The sequence below is a fragment of the Epinephelus fuscoguttatus genome, linkage group LG13 (assembly GCF_011397635.1).
Source record: "Epinephelus fuscoguttatus linkage group LG13, E.fuscoguttatus.final_Chr_v1".
Classification (NCBI taxonomy): Eukaryota; Metazoa; Chordata; class Actinopteri; order Perciformes; family Serranidae; genus Epinephelus; species Epinephelus fuscoguttatus.
Window position 1 is genome coordinate 27,405,974 of NC_064764.1, and position 19,226 is coordinate 27,425,199.

The window sequence follows — 19,226 nt, forward strand, 5'->3', positions numbered from 1 at the left end:
GGAAATTGGGGTTCCAAAAAATAATTTGATTTATTTATTCAGTATAGAGTTAGAGAATTGAATTTAACTGAATTGAAAGAAATGAACAGAAAAGAAGCAAACTGAAGGGCAAGGGGACCCACAGAATTGGTGCTATGCCCCTGGTTCAGGAATAACTTTAATTAAGGGGAGGAGATTCCATTGCAGTACAAGATACCTGCAACACAATTGTGTAGCCTAATAATTAATGAATATTATCACTGAGGGGATCTCATATTTTAACCAAACACAGTGACAGTCATATTTATTTTGCAGTCTCTCTGGTTGTCTGGATCTAAATAACACCTGCAGTATAGTGACATGCACTATGCATTTAGCAAATGCAAATACATCGCACCATAGAAAAAGCTCACAGCGCCAAACAGGTTAAGGTGGTTGAACTGGGAAAATCAACCAGGTATGAACACTTCACTGCACTGTGGAAAGTTTCCTGTGATGAATGAATGAGCCATTGTGTCAGTGATGGAAATAAATGGCAGAAATTAAACTTAAAAGCTTCCCCCCATGCAAAATGATGAATATTTGGAAAGCTATCACACTGTTCTAGCAGTCTACAAATACCAACGGTCTTCTTAAATTCATACACATAAAACAAAACGTGTTATTGTTCGAGGCAGGAGTCAAACGAGCGTCACGCAGTCTGCGGGGAAAGCCAGGCTGCTAAATCGAGCCATGACTTATCGCTCATCATCTACTCCTCGGCCCAACTGAGAGCAGCAAACTCCGACATGTATCCGTTTGTGAGCCGCTGAAATGAACAGCTGTTTTATTTTCCCGGTGCCTACTTGAATGTAAATGTGAGGACGGAATCGCGTCTGTTGCTTCTCAGCGGCAGCTATGAGCGGAAGAAGAATGCGCTGTCAGTTTAGTAGCTAGCTAGCTAGCCGCGGCTAACTGCTAATGTGGTGCTAACGGCTAACCATACTGGGTTCACAGTGTTATTTGTTGCTTCCGAAGCTTGTAAATGTATCTTTAAGATATCTGTGTACGTGAGAAATGAGGTGTTGCAGCTAACATAACTGTTTGCTTAGTGAGGGGACAAATGCCGCTGATAAATAAGTTTATATGTAGTTGTGAGTGTTGACAGTACACAGTGTAGCCTGCCACCTGGTACCTGTGTCTAACAGCTAGCCACGTAAACTGCTCCTGCTTGGTGTTGACGTAGCAGGAGCAGCTAGCTTGTCTCAACTGTCAAGCTAGCTCAGTTTAATGTGATTTAGGAGCAGTAAATCACTGACAGTCTGCCTGATAACCCAAGACATCCTGAAGACCGAGCCCCACATAGGATATGAACTATTGTGACTCAAAATGCTATAGCTGGACCTGAATGTGGCTCGTTGGGTTCCTGGTCCTGTTGCATTGTGCGGATGATGAAGCGGGTCATCTGGCTGATATCAGGATTAAACAGAAGAATGATGAAGCTGCTTTTTGCCCTCGCTTTGATCGCCTACATTGCCTGTAAGTGCATTCATTTGTATGTCTCACCTGTTAAACTGTTACCATTCCTGTGACTTCATTTTCATCCTTGACAACCTAGTGGTAAACTTGAGTGAGTAGTTAAAACTTACACAGCACACTGTTTGGTGGCCAAGCCCCCACAATGTGCAGTACAGGACTTTTAGGACTGAGAGGACATAATTTAAAACACCCAAGTCATCCAACTGGACAAGTGTTAAAGCAGTGAGGGTCAGCATACTGTTAAAACCAGTTGCATTTCAGGATAATGTACCATCTAATTTTATTTTATTTTTTTGTGATCAAATTTTTGTTTATTGAAACAGTGTGAGTACAGGTGTGAATAATACATACAAAAAATAAATATTATTAATAAAATAAAATACAGCTAAAATCTAATAAATATGAACACAATTAAAGGGAAAAAAGTAAATAATTAGGTGAAATAATGACAGGAATAAAAATTATAAACAAAATAAAAATAAAATAAATATTAACACCCCAGGCACAAACTTGCTGTTTGTAAGAGTAAATTATTTAGAAAAAAAAGGTCCTTTAGTCATCCTGACTACGGTCCTTTAGTCATTAATATTGATCCATAAAAATCAATTGATATGTGATCAGTATGAAAATTTGAATTATTCATGGCCTAATGATTTAAAATCCACCTGTCAGACAGTACAGTTGTAGCAGGCAAGAGAAAAGCAAATAATTCCTCAATAGTCTCTCTTTGGAAGTTTTGAAATTTATTTTTCTAAGATTACCTTTGGGGCTTTTTTGCCTTAAGCTGATAGGACAGACTTGAGCATGAAGCGGGAGAGAAAAGGGCTGCGAGTTTGAAACAAACTTGCGGCTGCTGCTGCAAGGACATTGCCTCTTTGCATGCCATTGTACATGCTCTAACCACTGAGCTACTGACAGCCACTCATTTGCTTTAGACACACTGACACTGCGCCATGCATGCACTTTACATACATAATGCAAGATGCACCAATATGACTTATTTTACTCTCGATACAGAGCACCAATCTGATACCAGTGTGAAATGAATATGCTGTATGCCCCACTGTGACAGTAGCCATGTTTCCATCAGCCTGTTTAGATGCGCATCTAGAAGTATCGCATCGGAAAAGTATGATGGAAACGCCAAAATTTGAATTAAAATCCCCTGAGTCGCACAAACTAAATCACGCTCGCTTTAGCCGGGTTTTGGTTGATTAAAAAAAAATGTTGATTCGCAAAACGGGGGATGGAAACAGTTATGTTCAAATTAAGTCTGACGTAGCGCACCTCTTTACATGGTGATATCCACACTCCGGGTCGGGAAGGCGGTAATGCATTTACAAGCTGGTTGCCAACCGCCAGAAAACGTAGAAGAAGAAGAAACTTGCGAGACTTGTTTTGTTTCCGGTTCTGCGGAAAACTCACGCGAGTTGGTAGTTTTCACCAAAGTCCATACATTTAATGGAAACATGCAGGATTCGTATTTCTTTTAATGCACATTTCCCAATGATTCGAATCACTTTTGGATGGAAACATAGCTAGTGACTGGATCATGCTTTAATGTGTAAGGCAACATCAGGCTTGACCTAAACATATGAAGTGATTAGAAATGAAAAACTGAATTGAGTCATTGCAAATTGACAACAAAAAATATGTTTAAGAGGTCATTTTGGCTCTGGGAAGATTTGTGGGCCAATTTTCTCCATTTTTCAATCATTTGTTTAGTCTTTAAAATGTGAGAAAATAAACAATTGGGATGAATGGAAGTAATTATAGGTTGCAGCTCCACTGATATTGAACATGATGTAATATGGCTGAAACAATCCCAGTGCCACACCACAGTTACAGTGCTTTCCACTGAAGTAAATTCCCAAACTATACATTTTGTCAAGTGCCAATTATGGGTGCAAACTGTCAAACAATGACCTTTTTTACTTTTATGATTGGCTGGTATTGATAGAATGTTGTTTTTGTCTGCTGTGGTGAACAGAGTTGTTGTTTTGTTGATTGTTTTGCACAATGAACATGGTGTCTGTAAAAGCAATGAAGTCATCCTTTGTGCCAGTCAGGTGATGCGTCAACAAAGTTTTACGATTACAACCTTGAGTATATTTATTAAACAGGTGTTATTGCCTGAATATGGCAACGAGGGCTGGTATTTGATAAGTGGCTGAGCTTCTCATTTTATCTGAGTCTCATCATGGGTGATAATTTAATCTAGTAATGCTCTGTAAGGTTGAACTGACATTTTAACTGTGGCAGTGTGGCTGACAAGTAAGAATAAGTGGTTTCAGCAGGGTTGGAGTCAACAGCGCCCACGCTATGTCCAGAACAAAAACAAGATCATGCAAAGTCAAGTCTGAGTTACAACCAAACACAAACAGACCAGAATCCTCTACTAAGACTGAGTTTGACCAAAGATTTCACCAGCATCCTCACAGTCATTTGCTATAACATCTAGAATCATTCATAACAGTTTGCTTTCTTTAAACATGTATTATCAGAAAATCACCAGCAGTGTTCTCCAATTTGGGCAGACTATAAAGTTGGTAATGTAGTTACGCTTGCAAACAAACTGCACTGAATATTCGGTAACCGAATATATTCTGCCTAATATTGCAAAAAAAACACACATTCGGTATTCCGTGGAATAAGTGAAAAGCAAGGCTGAATAATAGCGGCGTGTTTTGATAACGCAATCAAACAACTTGTGGTGACGGGACGGAGTAAAATGTCGGCAGTGTGGTGATATTTTACTCTATTAAAAATAAATCATTCAGCATGCTGTGCGAGTGCATACTTCAACCAACAGCAGAAATCCCGCCAGTTGTGGGATGAACGGGGGTCACAGACACAGACAGGAATACGTATTCCTGTCAAATACGGCGGCCATAGTGCTCTGCGGCACAAGATAATGGCTTACCAGCGACAGAGAGGCCCGGCTCCAATAATGTCCTCTTCTGGCGTCATGACTGCCCAAAAGTACCTGGACAGCCGAGCTGTGGCAGCACACACGTATGTGACGTGTCAGAGGAGAAACGAGCCGTTCACATTTCTCTCTTTGTGGCAGGTAACGGCCCACAAACCTCACCGCACTTTAGGGACTGTTCTTTACTTGTCAGGGGAGGAGGGTGGCTGGTTGATTTTTATTTTATTTATTTATTTATTTATTTATTTTGATCCCCCCCGATGTTAATCACTTATAGATGCTGTTTTTGAAGTATGAATAAGTCAATAAGTAATTTATTCCATTGAAATATCATTGATGTATTATAGAAAAGTGATTTTTTTTTTATTTTTTTATAAATGACAAAAGGCACATCTGCGTAATTTTTGCTGTGGTATCGTGATAGTACTCAGAACCATAATATTTTCACTGGTATCGTACCGTGGTTCCCAATTTTGGTACTGTGACAACACTAATCTGGAGGGGGTTCACTTGCAAAACTAATGAAAAACTAAACAACGATATTCGGTATTCGGTATTCGGCCACAAATTTTCATTTCGGTGCATCCCTATTTATTGCCTGAGGATCCTTGAGAAAATCACATCAGGGTGGCTTTGGTCAGTGTGTATTAATCTTTTTTCCAAGTCCTGTAACATGTGAGACAAAATGGGCTAGTGCCAAGGATGAGACTGATGCTCCAGTGATTTTAAAACATCTATATTAATCTGATGGTCAGTGTGAGGATTAAATTAAATAAGGATAGAATAAATCAATAGGAAAATATCCAGATTTAAGAGACAGGATGTTACCTGGTGGGATTTTTGTACTAATCAATTTTTATGGATCAGTATGAAACTTTGAATTATTCACAGCACAATGATTTACAGTCCACCTTTCAGACAGTACAGCTGTAGCAGCTGAGAGAAAAGAAGATGAATGCTGGAGCTTCTTTTCCTTAATTGTTTTCATTTGAAAGTTTTCTTGCACTTTTTTTATTTTAAAGATTACTTTTGGGCTTTTTGCCTTTAGCTGATGGGACAGACTTGAGCACAAAGGGGGAGAGAAAAGGTCCACAATGTTTAAATAAACTTGCAGCCACTGCGCCAAGGACATTGCCTTTGTACATGGGACGCCTGCTCTAACCAGTGAGCTACTGGCGGACGCTTACATGCTTTGTTAGACAAACTGTGACACTGCACTATACATGCTCTTTACATACATAATGTGAGATGCACCAATTTGACTTGTTTGTTAGTCCCAATACAGAGCACCAATCTGATACCAGTGTGAAATGAATATGCTGTATGCCTCACTGTGTGACAGTGACTGGATCATTCCTGAATGCGTAAGGCAACATCAGGCTTGACTTGATTGCTTTTGAGTTGTTATTTTGTATTAAAGTAATAAATTGTGCACCAGCGACATGGTAAAAATACATCAAAATGAACAGGAGCATCAATTTAAGTGTAAACCTGACATTAACATTCCAATAAAATAATATAACTGCATAAAATTAGAACAAAATGTGGTCTGCTGGTTTGCTGCTGATGCATGACATAGTACTAAGACGTGTAATCCGCTATAAAAGTAGAATTAAATTGAAATAGTCATACCTGATCCAGCTATTTCAGTCCATATCGGCGTGATATTGCGCTCAGATCGGTGCATCACAGTTAATAATGTTTTCTCTGTCTCTCTTGCAGCTGTCTGGGGAACATATACGAACATGAGGTACAGTAAATAATTTCTCTATCACCTAACTGCTTTTAAATTATACATTTGCCATACTGCATTGTAACTGAACTCATGGTTCTTGACAACATTTTCCCCAGCTCCTCTGTGATACGAGAATATTCTGTAAAAAAAATCATGTCATAATAACCTTTGCTTGGTTGGCGATGTTGTTAATTTCTCCTCGATTTTGAATTATATTCAGTGTCTGTGAACGTAGGCGTTGAGTTTATTTATTTTTCTCAGCAGCAGTTTCTTGAGTTTGAGTGCAAGGATGGAGATATGATCAGTCTGTTGGTGGATTGATTAGAGCTGATCAGATCATGGATTAGAGGAGGAGCCACTGAGTGAAAGCAAACTTTTAGACCCAGTGCTGCACTGCAGGTGTGCAGTTTCTATGGGAATGTAGCCTGTTTAATATAAAGTAGGTTGGAAAAGAGATGGACAACATTAAAATGAGAGTGCTATTGTTCTAAGACAGTGGTTCCCAAGTGGTCCAGCCACAGGGTCCAAATTTCTCCTTAGTCATTAGGTCGAGGTCCACATAGTTAATTACATTCAGTGTCATACTTGTGTTTGGCCATGTCTTCGAGCTAGTTTGCTGTCCCTGTTGTGCCGGGTTCACACTACACAATATCAGCCCGATTCTAGCCCGATGCAGCGACATACGGTGTCAGCATGGATCGTGAACGACAAAGAGTGTCGGGAGAAGTCATGAACGACAAAAAGAAAACTAAACATGACACATCTGCTGTCGTTTACTATGACACTTGTGTGTCGTACACGATAATCCATCGTTTCATCTTGTGTAGTGTGTCATAGTTAATGACAGCAGACACCATGTCTGGGACGCCTCACGATGTTCCAACAGAAAGTCTAGCATGTTTGATTTTCTTTTTCTCATTCACGACTCCTCCCATCAAAGCTGTCACTTTGACCAATAGGAACACAAAACGATCTGCTGCCGTGGAAACTATACGACAACAACACCCCTGGGTTTTAGATATTTACTGTAGAGATCTTACCACACAGAGTAAAAAGGGAAAAATGATGGCGTGAAACAACAAAAGCACTTTGGCAACCTGGTGAGTACTACCATTAGCATCAAGCTAGCAAACAATGTTACTTCTTCATAATGGGAACAGACATAAAGTAAGAAAATTAAAAAACTGGGGCACACAAGTTGGAAACAATTGCTCTAAGAAATAGACCTAGAATTAGAGTTAATGAAAAGTTAACTTTCCTTTTGACTGTGCGTGGTGTTCTGCTGCTCCACCTGTGCCCAGACTATGGTCTCCACTGTGTGGTGCTGTTAAAAATTGAATGGTATATTCCAGTTGTGTTCTTAATGAAGGTTCCAGCTCCAAAAATGAAACATCAATATGTGGCAGATCGCCACAAATACGTGAATGTGTGGGAAAACCGTGATATTCCAGCTGGAACATTTTCAATTGTGAAAATGTTGGCTTTGAAGCTTTATAGGTTATTTTTCCTGACAGAAAGTGCTGCTGTGCTTCGTCACATATATACATACAGTACATAATCCAGAGATGAAAAACCTGGAGACACTGACTAACCAGTGCAGACTGGTTATTTTCAGGCAGGGGGCTGAAAGAGACAGGTGCTAAAACAGAGCATTTCAGACCAAGGGTGAATACAGATGTTCTAGTACTGACAGTTTGAGGACAATTAAGTGTTTTTCCAACACCAAAGCATGTAAACATGTTCGTCTAGAAACCCAAAATACAATTATGAACCTAAAAAATGAGCATTATAGGTCCCCTTTAAACTAGTAAGTGTCGTCTAAAGATCACAGCTCCATCTTTCTCTCTGCCTTTGCATGCTGTGAGAATTCATGCGGTGATTGTGCTGATTAGGTTTATGGTAATGACGCGAGACTATATAATTTTTTTCAGCTGTTTGCAATCTTTGGTTGAATTGGGCCATTATTGGCAGTGTTGCAGAATAATGAGCAGAACTGCTTTATGGCAGTATGAGGTTTTTATGTGTTTTCAGCATTATTGTGATTAATTATCTTGATTTGACAAACATTCATGGTGTGTTTTATTCACTCAGTGAACAGAAAATTGACGGTATCAGCACAAAGATATTGTGATATAATTAAGCAATATTGATATTGCTTTTATACAACAGTTCAACAGTTAAATAAGCAAGGCTGATTAAGAAATGTTGAAAAATGAGGACAAAATAGATAATTTAAGCATTTTATTTGTCTTCCACCAACAAAAATAGTTCCCTCAGGACTCCGCTGTCACTGTTGCTATGTAACACAGACATGGTGCGCCAGGCACTTACTCTTTATACACATATATCTGCACGTTTCCATTAATTGTGCAGCTGGTGAAATAAGTCTCTGGTGACTGCATGGTGGACTGTCGCTTCACAGGCACAGCCGACTCTGCCTTCTGATCTGACAGTATGTGGCTTTTCTCCAAGTCATTGAGCTCCGCTGATGAAACACTAACCTGGATGTGTGCTCAGATGGATTCAGCTTCTCCTCTCCCTCATCTTCCTCTGATGACCATTCATAGTTCACTTCAAAACTTATTTTAGGAAATAAATCCATATTTTTGGCTGTTTGACATTAGATGAATTAATTAGCCTGCAACGCAACTGCTGACCTAACTGACACTAACCGTCAGTTTTGATTTGATTGTTGATTGCAATCAGCTGTGAGGCGGAGTGATACATACACAGTGAAATAACCGTGATGTTGTACTCCAACATCATCACGGTTTTACTGTCTCTCGACCAATCAGATTGCAGGGCCCGGAACTAACTGTTGTATAAGGTTGTATATACTGTGATAGAGGATCTTTACTCTTAACAGATGAATTTTCTCTGGCTCTGTGGTGACTGCTGCCATCATCTCATCCCCCCTTTGTCTTTGTGTCATCATAGATCAATACAAGAACACGGAGAAATGAAGATTGATCAGAGAATTGACGAAGTGAGTGCAACATGTCTTTAATAGGCCCAATAAGCTCTGCTGTATGTTATCAGCTAGTATTTCTCTTCCTCATGCACATATTATCACACATTTACTGGAATACAGCCTTGTAAAGACAGGCATGAGGACATTCTATTGATTTGCATTGATTGATTCTACATTTACATTCACATACTTACTCCGCACGTCTTTGCCTAAGTTAGATTTTTGATTGGGTGCAAAAAAATGTGGAGCAGCCCAGCATGTAACACACATAATTTATATTGTAGGATTAATGGTCTTTACATTGGAGTTGAAAAAAACCTTTTCAGTGCTCCTCTGCTTGTTAAAGAACTGAAGTCTTTATTTACGTGAATTTGCTCTACCTCGTCACACATCCTGGAACGCCTGCCGTACAGGTTGTAAAATACGCCATTTATAGGCAACAGTAGGCTTTTGTTTTGTTTGTCTGCTCTTTTTAACATCGTTGCTATAAAAATAATCAGGTCTTTGTCTTTGTGCAGCACTTTGCATCAAGCACTTTGAGTGGCTGCTTAAAACCACAGGCAACAGTAATGTCATGGCTATAATAAGACAAATCACTCTCTCTGTTGCACCTACATGCATAAAGGTTCTTATTATTTTGTTTGATTGTGTCGACAAATGTGTTTATTGACATTTTCACATAACATATAAAAGCAACACACACACTGAACAGACAAGGTAAACCTAAACAAAACACAGAAGCCCTTTTTAGATAGCAACTGTGCAAATTTGCAGAAAAGCCCAATCACTCTTTTTTCAGCATTGGCAGTATAAAAACAAATTCGGGGAGTGCCGCAAAATGCCGCATACCTAATTTTGTTTATACAGAATGCGCCGTTTTCGGGGCAATGGGGAGCATGAGCAAGTGTGACGTAAACAGTAACATGGGAGGGAAGCCGCGGCTAGTCAGTCCTTTGGCGATTCTCTCGTTAGTTGGCCTGTTCTTCACCGTCCCCGTCACGGTTAATGGCCTCTTCGTTGTGAGGACAAGGAGGGTGTGCAATTCCTTGTCTCCCCAGTTGCTCATCTCTACAGTGTCTGTCAGGTTTTTTTTTTTTTTTTTTAAAAAGATATTTTTTCGGGCATTTTTAAGCCTTTAATCGATAGAACAGATGAGTGGGGGGGGGTGACATGCAGCAAAGGGCCACAGGTTGGAGTAGAACCCGGGCCATTGCGGGAACAGCCTTGTACATGGGACGCCTGCACTACCACTAAGCCACCGACGCCCCAGTGTCTGTCAGGTTTGCGTTTCCCTCTTGCTACTAGCTGCTCATTCCTACTATCAGCTGTTTCCTGTTTATCCACCGCCAGTGGGTTGCACGTATGGTGTCATCAACAGCTCCTCCCACAAGTCATCAACAGCCCCTCCCGTTACGTAAGGGCGCCTCAGTCTGTTAAAACTGAAAGGGTTCCGCCAATATGACTACCCTACGAGGCAGAAAATTGGGCACCTCAGATCAACTCGCCAAGCCGGCTCTGTGTGTCTAAATGCTCGCAGCTTGCCAGCCCAACATTCACCGAAAATCTGGCAGTGTAAAAGAGGGCTATAAAGGCACTTTGGATACAATGGTAAAATAAGATTTTATAAGAAATTGAAATGCAATACTTCATGACATCAGTCATGAAGTACTTCTCCACCCGTTACTTCAGCAGCAGAAAGAGTCTTACATTACGCTAAAGTGTTTTATGTGACATATTCATCATCATCCAACTAATCAGCGAAAATACTCTATACTAATGTCACATATAGCCTTGTGATAGCTGCATGAAATGTAAGTCTTGGATGACAGTGAATCTTTGGATAGTGTTATCAATGTTTCTAGGTCTTCCGTTTTAAGATTACAGAGGATCATTTACATTCCACGCCACTGACATTTTACTGTCACAGACACTTTAGGTACCATTTCATCACATATCATATGAAGCAGCCTACTTCATTCATGGTTCTGATGATGTCACACACAATTAACAACCCTGCCTCTTTCACATGAACACGCTCGTGGCTGGATAGGAAAACCCAGAGTGGACAGAACTAGTAGATAACCAGCTTTGTAGTAACAGTTATCCAGACGGCCAATGTTAGGGTCAATCAAACCAGATAATGAAAAGATATCCTGGGTAAGCTGAACTGGCTTCATCGTACAGGCCTCAGGTTGGTTGTTTTGTTGCTGTTATCCATGTCCCACACATCAGCGTTTTGAAATCTTAATCTTGGTTGTCTGATAAAATAGTAGCTTTTATATCAAGATCTCCTTCGTTTTCTGCACCAGCAATATGAAATATGATATCAACATTTGTGGATTATTCCGATTTTTTCCCATGAATGTCCTACATGTTTGTGAAGAGACACATTAATGAATGATCATGACTATAACATGAACTCAGCCTCACCCTTATATTAACATGCTGCTGTGATAACGTGGCCTGTCAGACACACTGTAGGATCAATTTAGTCTTAACTAATTATTGACTTATGCCCTCACCTCACGTATCTCTCACTTCTCAACTCACTCTAGGCTGTGGCTCCTCTCAGAGAGAAGATTCGTGACCTGGAACAAAGGTGTGTATCCCTTTTTATGCACAGATGTGTACACACATACACACGCTCAGAATTAGTAAGAAGACAGTGTTGAGAAACTTGTCTGCAGAGTTGTGGATTAGCATTTCTTTTCACTGACAGTATAAGCAAATATTCATTATTGCTATAGCAACTCAGCACCAAGTGAAAAGGTTAATGAGTTATTTATTATTATAATTAAGACCTGATATTACATGCATGTTTTAATTATGACTTATAATTGTTGTCCCCAAAACAATCTAATTTTCACTTAAAGCTTAACTAGAACAGCCAGTGTTTCAGATAACATGAAATGAGCCTTTAAACGTGCAACAGTGCTACATTTGACCAGTTTGAAGTCCACGGCGGAGCAGCAAGCTGTGCTGATTTGCATAGCTTTCCTCCATAGTTACCAGATATTTGTTACTGTGATATTAGAAGTCATGTTACTTCCACATAGCTGGCTACCCATACATGTATTCAATACTGACTGTTCCACTGCAGCTGCTGATGACACATAAAGTCTGCATTTAGAGGTTAATTATTTGTCACCTCTTACGCCTCGAATGCTAATGAGACAAATACAAAGCCACTTGTTTAAATTATTGCGTCCATTACCCCTTGTCCTCATTGTCTGCTGGTTTTACAAATGGGATTTACATTCAGCTCCTAGATATTGTTCTGCTTCCTTTCTAATATATTTTTTTTTTGTCTTTGTCTTCACTCTAGTTTTTCTCAGAAGTACCCACCTGTGAAATTCCTGTCGGAAAAAGATCGGAAGAGGATTTTGGTATGTGACAAACACACAATTTCACATTCATAATTATACTGAGAACCTAACCCTGAGCCACTCCAACAGCACTTTGTTGCACACTATATGCAGATTAAATCTCTAACCTCAGCTCTATCTCATAGTTTGAAAGGAAATCCGGTTTTACGCTAGCAGTGTGGTATTATGGACAGCAATGTCTGTCCATAGCTCAGCTTGAGAATGTAATATCTCAACAAGTAATTGATGGATTGGTACTAGGGCTGCACGATTTTAGGAAACTATGCAATATGTGATAACACTGAATATCGCAATAACAATATTACTTGAAATAAATAAACAGATATCAAAATGTACTCTGTTCTGCTTTTCTGCTGCTCTCAGTATACTGTTTAAATACAACAAATTGGTTGTTGGATCAAAAAAATGAAAGTAAGTTACGTGTAATATTCTTTTATTCAACAAATTAAACAAAGAACGACCTCTTGAGCTGTGGCTCAGGAGGTGGAACAGGATGTCCACTAACCAGAAGATCAGTAGTTAGATCCCGGCTCCTCCAGTCTGCATGTTGAACTATCTTTGGGCTAGATACTGCACCCCACATATCTCCTGGTGGTTTTACTATTTTTGTGTGAGTGCGTGTGAATGGTTAAGGCCCTGATCACACAGAAAGCCTTTTTGCAATTGGAGGCACCTTTCTGTAATTGTTTTTATTGGGAATGAAGCTTCTTGCTCGCTGTTTTTGCGTTGTGACCTGCCTCACTTTTCTGCGCTCGAGGCGCCTGTTGTTTTTCTGGAGCGCTCTGAAAATCATCTTTCATCAACTTTTTTTCCTCATCGTCCAATCGGATGATTTAAGAGGCGGCGGGCTGTCTGTGATGGTCATGACAACAAGTTTACAGTTTGGAGAAAATGGTGGTAGCAGTTGCTGGATACCCAGAGCTTTACAGGCCAACGATAGACAGCAGGTTGTCAAACTGCCCCTGAGTCATCCTAAAACATACCTGGAAACGGCCATCATTGAGGAGAAGCCCCTGGAGGTACTCCCCGTGAACCACCTTTTTTATTAGGGTCTCATATACCCACATAGATCTCTGTTTCCCTGTGCCCAAAAAACTATTTACTGACAGCCTCTCACTCTCAACCAGAGCTACAGCAAGTGCCCTCTGCCTCAACATTTTAGGAGCTAGATACTGATTACTGTCAGATGACTAAAATAAATAAATAAATAAAAGTACTAGAAAGGCACTATTCAAATATAAACCCAAAATGTTAAGTGCAGTATCACCTTTTGTGATATGTTGCGCAAGTTAACATCACGATGACAACAAAAAAAACAATAAATTGTGTAGCCCTAACTGGAACAAATGTTTCCACAGACACTCATCATTCCAGCAGGATGAATCTTACCGACTTTGGTGACTTTTCATCAGCACTACCATGAAGTTGACATTGTTGGGTTTAAGTGAAATGTCTCAACAGCTATTAGATAGATTGCCATGAAATTTGGCATGGATCTGATCCCCAATTGGATGATTTTTAATTGCTAGGGTTACCACCTGACTTTCCCTCTAGCACAAAGAGCAGGTCCACATTAAAAAATTTCTGAAACTTAATATGGCCGAACACCTGCAAAAGTGTGACAAGCCCATCAGCCTCAGCTGCACTTTGTGATTAGTGATAATTGGCAGATATTTGCATCCTGACTTTACCACTTAATTCAAAGCATGACTGTGCTTAAACACAATCTCACAGAACTTTTAGCTCTTCTTGAACTTTCAAGACTCGTTAGTCTTGTTGTAGTTTTGGCCATCAGTCCTATCAGAAATATGAATAATGCGTTCACCAGGTTGATTGATGAGATTGGTGAGAACACGGCAGCATTTCTAAAAAGAGTTCAAATGAGCCAAGAAGCTCAAGCTGTCAGGTGATGAGACACCAGGTTAGCCAAACCTGTATGAAATAGAAAATAAGGCAAATGGTAAAATTATAACCCAGACTGACCGGTCATACATTCACTCTTGTTTACTGATTCTTTGATCACATATTCCCTCATTAAATAAACATTTTTCAGCTTTAACACCTTTTGAATTTGATGTATACTTGGGGTTTGCGAACAGTTGAAATTTAAGAAGATTGGCAGCCTTAAATGAAAAATCTCTACTTCAATGTAAAGTAAGGTATTGAGGTGTTTAGGTGTCGGTGCTGAAATAGAAGCAGTGTGTTTCCAAACGATTTAAATGTGTACATTTTATTTATTTACTTTGTGTTCTATCATCTCCAGATGTGTTACTTATATTTCTGTAGTCTTGTTATAGGCTTCACTTGCAGTCAGTCAACAACTAAGAATTCTGATTTTTGAAAACTAATGTTTAACTGTAATTACAGCAATTACATTGTAACATGTCACAGTAGGAAAATCGCAGGTGTAATTATGAAATGAATGATGGCTGAATTACACATAGCTGTCACACTGTCATGGCTTAATGGCACACTTGAATAGGACAGTCATCGTAAATGTTGCTAATAAAACCTGAGCTTTTGTTGCTGTGACAAGTCAAAATATCTGCTGTGAAAAAGGCAGACTGATTTAGATGTCACTGTTTCGTTAGTCCACAGACAGCAAATGATTACCATATCTTACCGTAAGTGTTTTATTGCTCTTCTATGAATTTAACCCTCAAAAGGACTAAACATCCTTCACTGATGTTATCATACATGTGTATTCTTCTGCTAGATCACTGGTGGGGCTGGTTTTGTGGGTTCCCATCTGACTGACAAGCTGATGATGGATGGCCATGAGGTGACTGTGGTGGATAACTTCTTCACAGGAAGGAAAAGAAATGTGGAGCACTGGATCGGCCACGAAAACTTCGAGCTCATCAATCACGACGTGGTGGAGCCTCTCTATATCGAGGGTGAGCGTGAGAGTAAATGTGGGAAGTGATGAATTAGGTTTCATTTACTGTTGGGGATCTGAGTAACATCGGGACCAGCTTGTCCAGAACTAACTGAAAATGCTCAGATTATGTGGGAGTCGAGGAGGGTTCAGACATCATTTTATTAACAAAATTTATGCTATAATCAAAAATATTATCTGCCCTTGTTATGCTATGCACGTAGATGCACAGCTATACAGCAAGCTAAACACACTGCTAGTGTAAGTAGAAGAAAAGACAGTTGGCCTTTGAAGTTTTAGCTGGAGGCAACTCTTTTTCCAATTGTTTTTTCCACCTTCAAGACAAGATGACATCAAATCGTGACAGATTTCTTTGTATGGTTGTCTGCTCCAGGCATGCTACTGCAGTACTTTATATTATATAGCCTACACCGCTACGTCCTAATTTCAGGGAAACATGTAATCTTGGATGCCAATATTGTTCATTTCTTACTGATTGCAGACCATAATGCTGCTGGAAAATATCCAGTTGTGTTGAGAAGCTTTTGTAATCATTTCCAGGCTGCAGTGAGATGCGGAAGACCTGGAAATACTGACCAATCAGAGCAGACTGGGCTTTTTTGGGAGGGGGGCTTAAAGAGATAGGCCCTTCAATGTAGGGTCTCAGGCCATGTTTGCACGAAAATGATCTGCTGAAAACATAATTGTTTTTCATTTTTGTTTTGAAAAAAGTTCTGCGTTCAGACAACATTTTGATGACAATTGCTGTGCACATGGATCCACAAAAAAAAACAAAACACTGCAGTATACATGCCAGGCCAGTAGTTGGCGGTGTGACTTCGCAATGAAACAACACACGCCTGCGCACATGCGCTTCCTTCTACAGAGCGGTGATGTATAAACAAACAAAATGGCAACTGCACAAACATTTGTCTGGACGGACGACGAGGTGGAGTTGCGTTGATAAATTCAGTAGGGCGAGCAGCACAAACGGAGCTTGGGAGTCCGCCATTGTTGTTGTGATAGTCAACTTTCTTGCGCATGCCTTGTGACTTGAACCGTAATGCCCATGTGCAAAAAGTCTCCGTTTTCAGAGGAACTGCATATTGCAAGTTTACATGACAATGGAGATGGTGCTGTTTCCAAAAAATTGCACTCTGGAACCCGTTTTCAAAACGTTGCGTTTTCAGGCACCCAAAACGCTGCTGTCATGTCAACGATCAGCCAAAACACAGCTAAAGTTTACCATTTGCAGTTGAAATCGTTGTCGTATAAACGGGACCTCAAACAAAGGGTAAATACAGCACAGACAGTATGTGCTTCATACAAGGAAGAAACAATATATCACCAGTGAATTATTCAGCAGTAAGGAAATATAGCACAATAACTAATCTAGCAAACGTTTACATTAAGGCAATGAGAGGAAGGGTAAAAAGAGTGAAATAATTTGGGGCGTCGGTGGCTTAGTGGGTTGAGCAGGCGCCCCATGTACAAGGCTGTTGCCGCAGCGGCCCGGGTTTGAAACCAGCCGGTGGCCCTTCGCTGCATGTCATCCCCCTGTCTCTCTCCCCCTTCACGCTCACCTGTCCTGTCCATTAAAGGCAAAATGTCCTAAAAATATCTTTTGGAAAAAAAATAAATAAATAAGAGTGAAATAATTCAACATTGGCCTTGGACAGCTAGTATAGTGGCTAGCTAGGTTAGCAGTAAGTTGATCATTACAAACTAAATAAAAAAATAAAAAATAAATATCCTAAGTCGCAAATTAAACATCAGAGTACCTACAGATAATGCTACATTAAAGATAAATGTTGCCCGTGAGTATTCGCTTGGACACAAATGATGAAGACAAAAGGCTGAGTGACACTGACAGGTGAGGCCAAAAAACACCTGTGGCAAACAGTGTGCATCCCCATTATTTTCAATGTACAACCCCACCCTGGTTGCGGCTAGAGGTGTGTAGGTGCTCCTGAACATCCCACCCCACGGCACTCAATACTGTCCTATTTCCAGCCTCGCCGCCACCAGAAGTAAATGCATTTTCCCCCTACTTGCTCTCTGCTTGTACAAACCAGCTCCCCTAGCAGCTCTTTCTCTCTGCTCCTATGGCAGCTCGTCACCTCTTTTCATCATTGATGTATAAAGAGAACTCAGTTGTTGTTGCTTTGTCTTGTGTGTGATGAAGAACTTGCTCTCTGCTAGAAACCAGCTCCCACAGTAGCAGCTCTTTCTCAGTCATAGCTCTATGGCAGCTGTCCACACGTGATTTTAAGCTATTGCATGGGTGGAAGAGGTAGAGATCTTTTAGTAGAAGTAGTAATAACTTTGTGTGGTCGACGAGCTGCGGTGCTTTGCCTCTGGTGTGTGCTCAGTTTAAGCAGCAGCTGCTTTAGAACGATGCCAGTAGTGGATGCTACTCACAACAGAGCCTCCAACTGATACCAACTTCAAGTCCGTGTAATATGATTAGGTGTTCAACTTTTATTATCCACTCCAGTAGACTGAAAAGCGTATTATGTTTCAGCCTCTCACACCTAATACACAACAATAAAAAAGCTCAGAAATTACATTTCACAATTATATAAGCAAACACAGCAGTGCTGTGGGACTTTAGCTTTCCTTTAGAAATAACATTGTAATTAATAATTAAATTGAAAGCAATATCAATTAGTGTAATTGATATCACTGTTTGGATTCATAATGATATGGATCAAATAAACACAGTTTGTTCTAGTGTGCCTTCCACTTCACTCTGGTTTCTCAGTGTGTACACATCTCCAAGGGTAGACACAGCAACAGGCACACCTTGGATCTCATTAATTGCACTAGGTTGGGTGATATGGCTAAAAATGTTATTTTGATAAAAGAAACGTTATATCAATCAATATCTTACTATATAATGATGAAAACTCTGTGTGTAGGTCTGTCTGTGTGTCTGTTCCATGTTTTTCTCCTCACTGACTTGATCAATACATGTGAAATTTGGCACAGTGGTAGAGGGTCATGGGAGGATGCGAATGAAGCAATATTACATCAGTTGGCCAAAGGGGGGCGCTATAGCAACCGATTGAAATTGCAAACTTTGAATGGGCGTATATAATGCCCTGTATGTCGTAGAGACATGAAACTTTGCACAGAGACACCTCTTCTTGTGAGGAACAAATTTGCCTCAAGAACCCAAAACTTCCAGTTATATGGATTTTCCACCATTTTAATTTAAAAAAAAAAAAACCCCACACTTAAAATCGACTTCTTTGTAGGAAATTTGACCGATCTGCATGAAACTGGGTGAACATAATCTAGGGACCAATATCTAAAGTTCCCTCTTGGCAAAAGTTGGAAAACTTACTAAAACTGAGCTTCTATAAGGCAATGAATATTGTGGAGGGCGTGGCTCATCACATAAAGGTGTATAACATCTCAAGTGTTTCACCGATCACCACGCAACTTTGTAGGCATATGACCACACATAATGTGAGGGGACCCCTCCATTATTGACCCGATCAAACAAAATGGGGGCGCGAGGGAGCTAATTTCTTATCTAGGCCTGACCGCCGTATTGATTTTTACTAAACTTGGTGGATATGTAGAACAGGATGCCTCAAGGTGACTGGAGAAATTTAACTCTAATTGGCAACTGGGTGGCGCTATAACAACAGAAAAATGCTTAAAAATGACTAAAATGCGACCAATCGCTGTGGCTCCCCCTGTGGACCAATGTTGTTTTTTTCTCATTTTTGGTATGACTAAGTCATGGTATGGTATGCTGTACATAATCACATAAACTGTCAGTGTGTCATTCTTTTTTCTTTTCTCTTTTAAAGATATTT

General features: G+C 40.0%; 1 protein-coding gene across 1 annotated transcript in view; it reads left to right on the top strand.

Annotated features, from left to right (window-relative positions):
• Window positions 1–665: 665 nt before the first annotated feature.
• The window catches only part of uxs1 (UDP-glucuronate decarboxylase 1), a 58,545-nt gene continuing 39,984 nt past the window's right edge, over window positions 666–19,226 (top strand). The window contains exons 1-6 of the mRNA XM_049594538.1: window positions 666–1,497; window positions 6,149–6,176; window positions 9,099–9,147; window positions 11,688–11,731; window positions 12,458–12,518; window positions 15,235–15,415. Of these exons, the coding sequence (XP_049450495.1) occupies window positions 1,407–1,497; window positions 6,149–6,176; window positions 9,099–9,147; window positions 11,688–11,731; window positions 12,458–12,518; window positions 15,235–15,415 (454 nt within the window). The 5' untranslated portion in view covers window positions 666–1,406. The remainder of the gene's footprint in view (window positions 1,498–6,148; window positions 6,177–9,098; window positions 9,148–11,687; window positions 11,732–12,457; window positions 12,519–15,234; window positions 15,416–19,226) is intronic.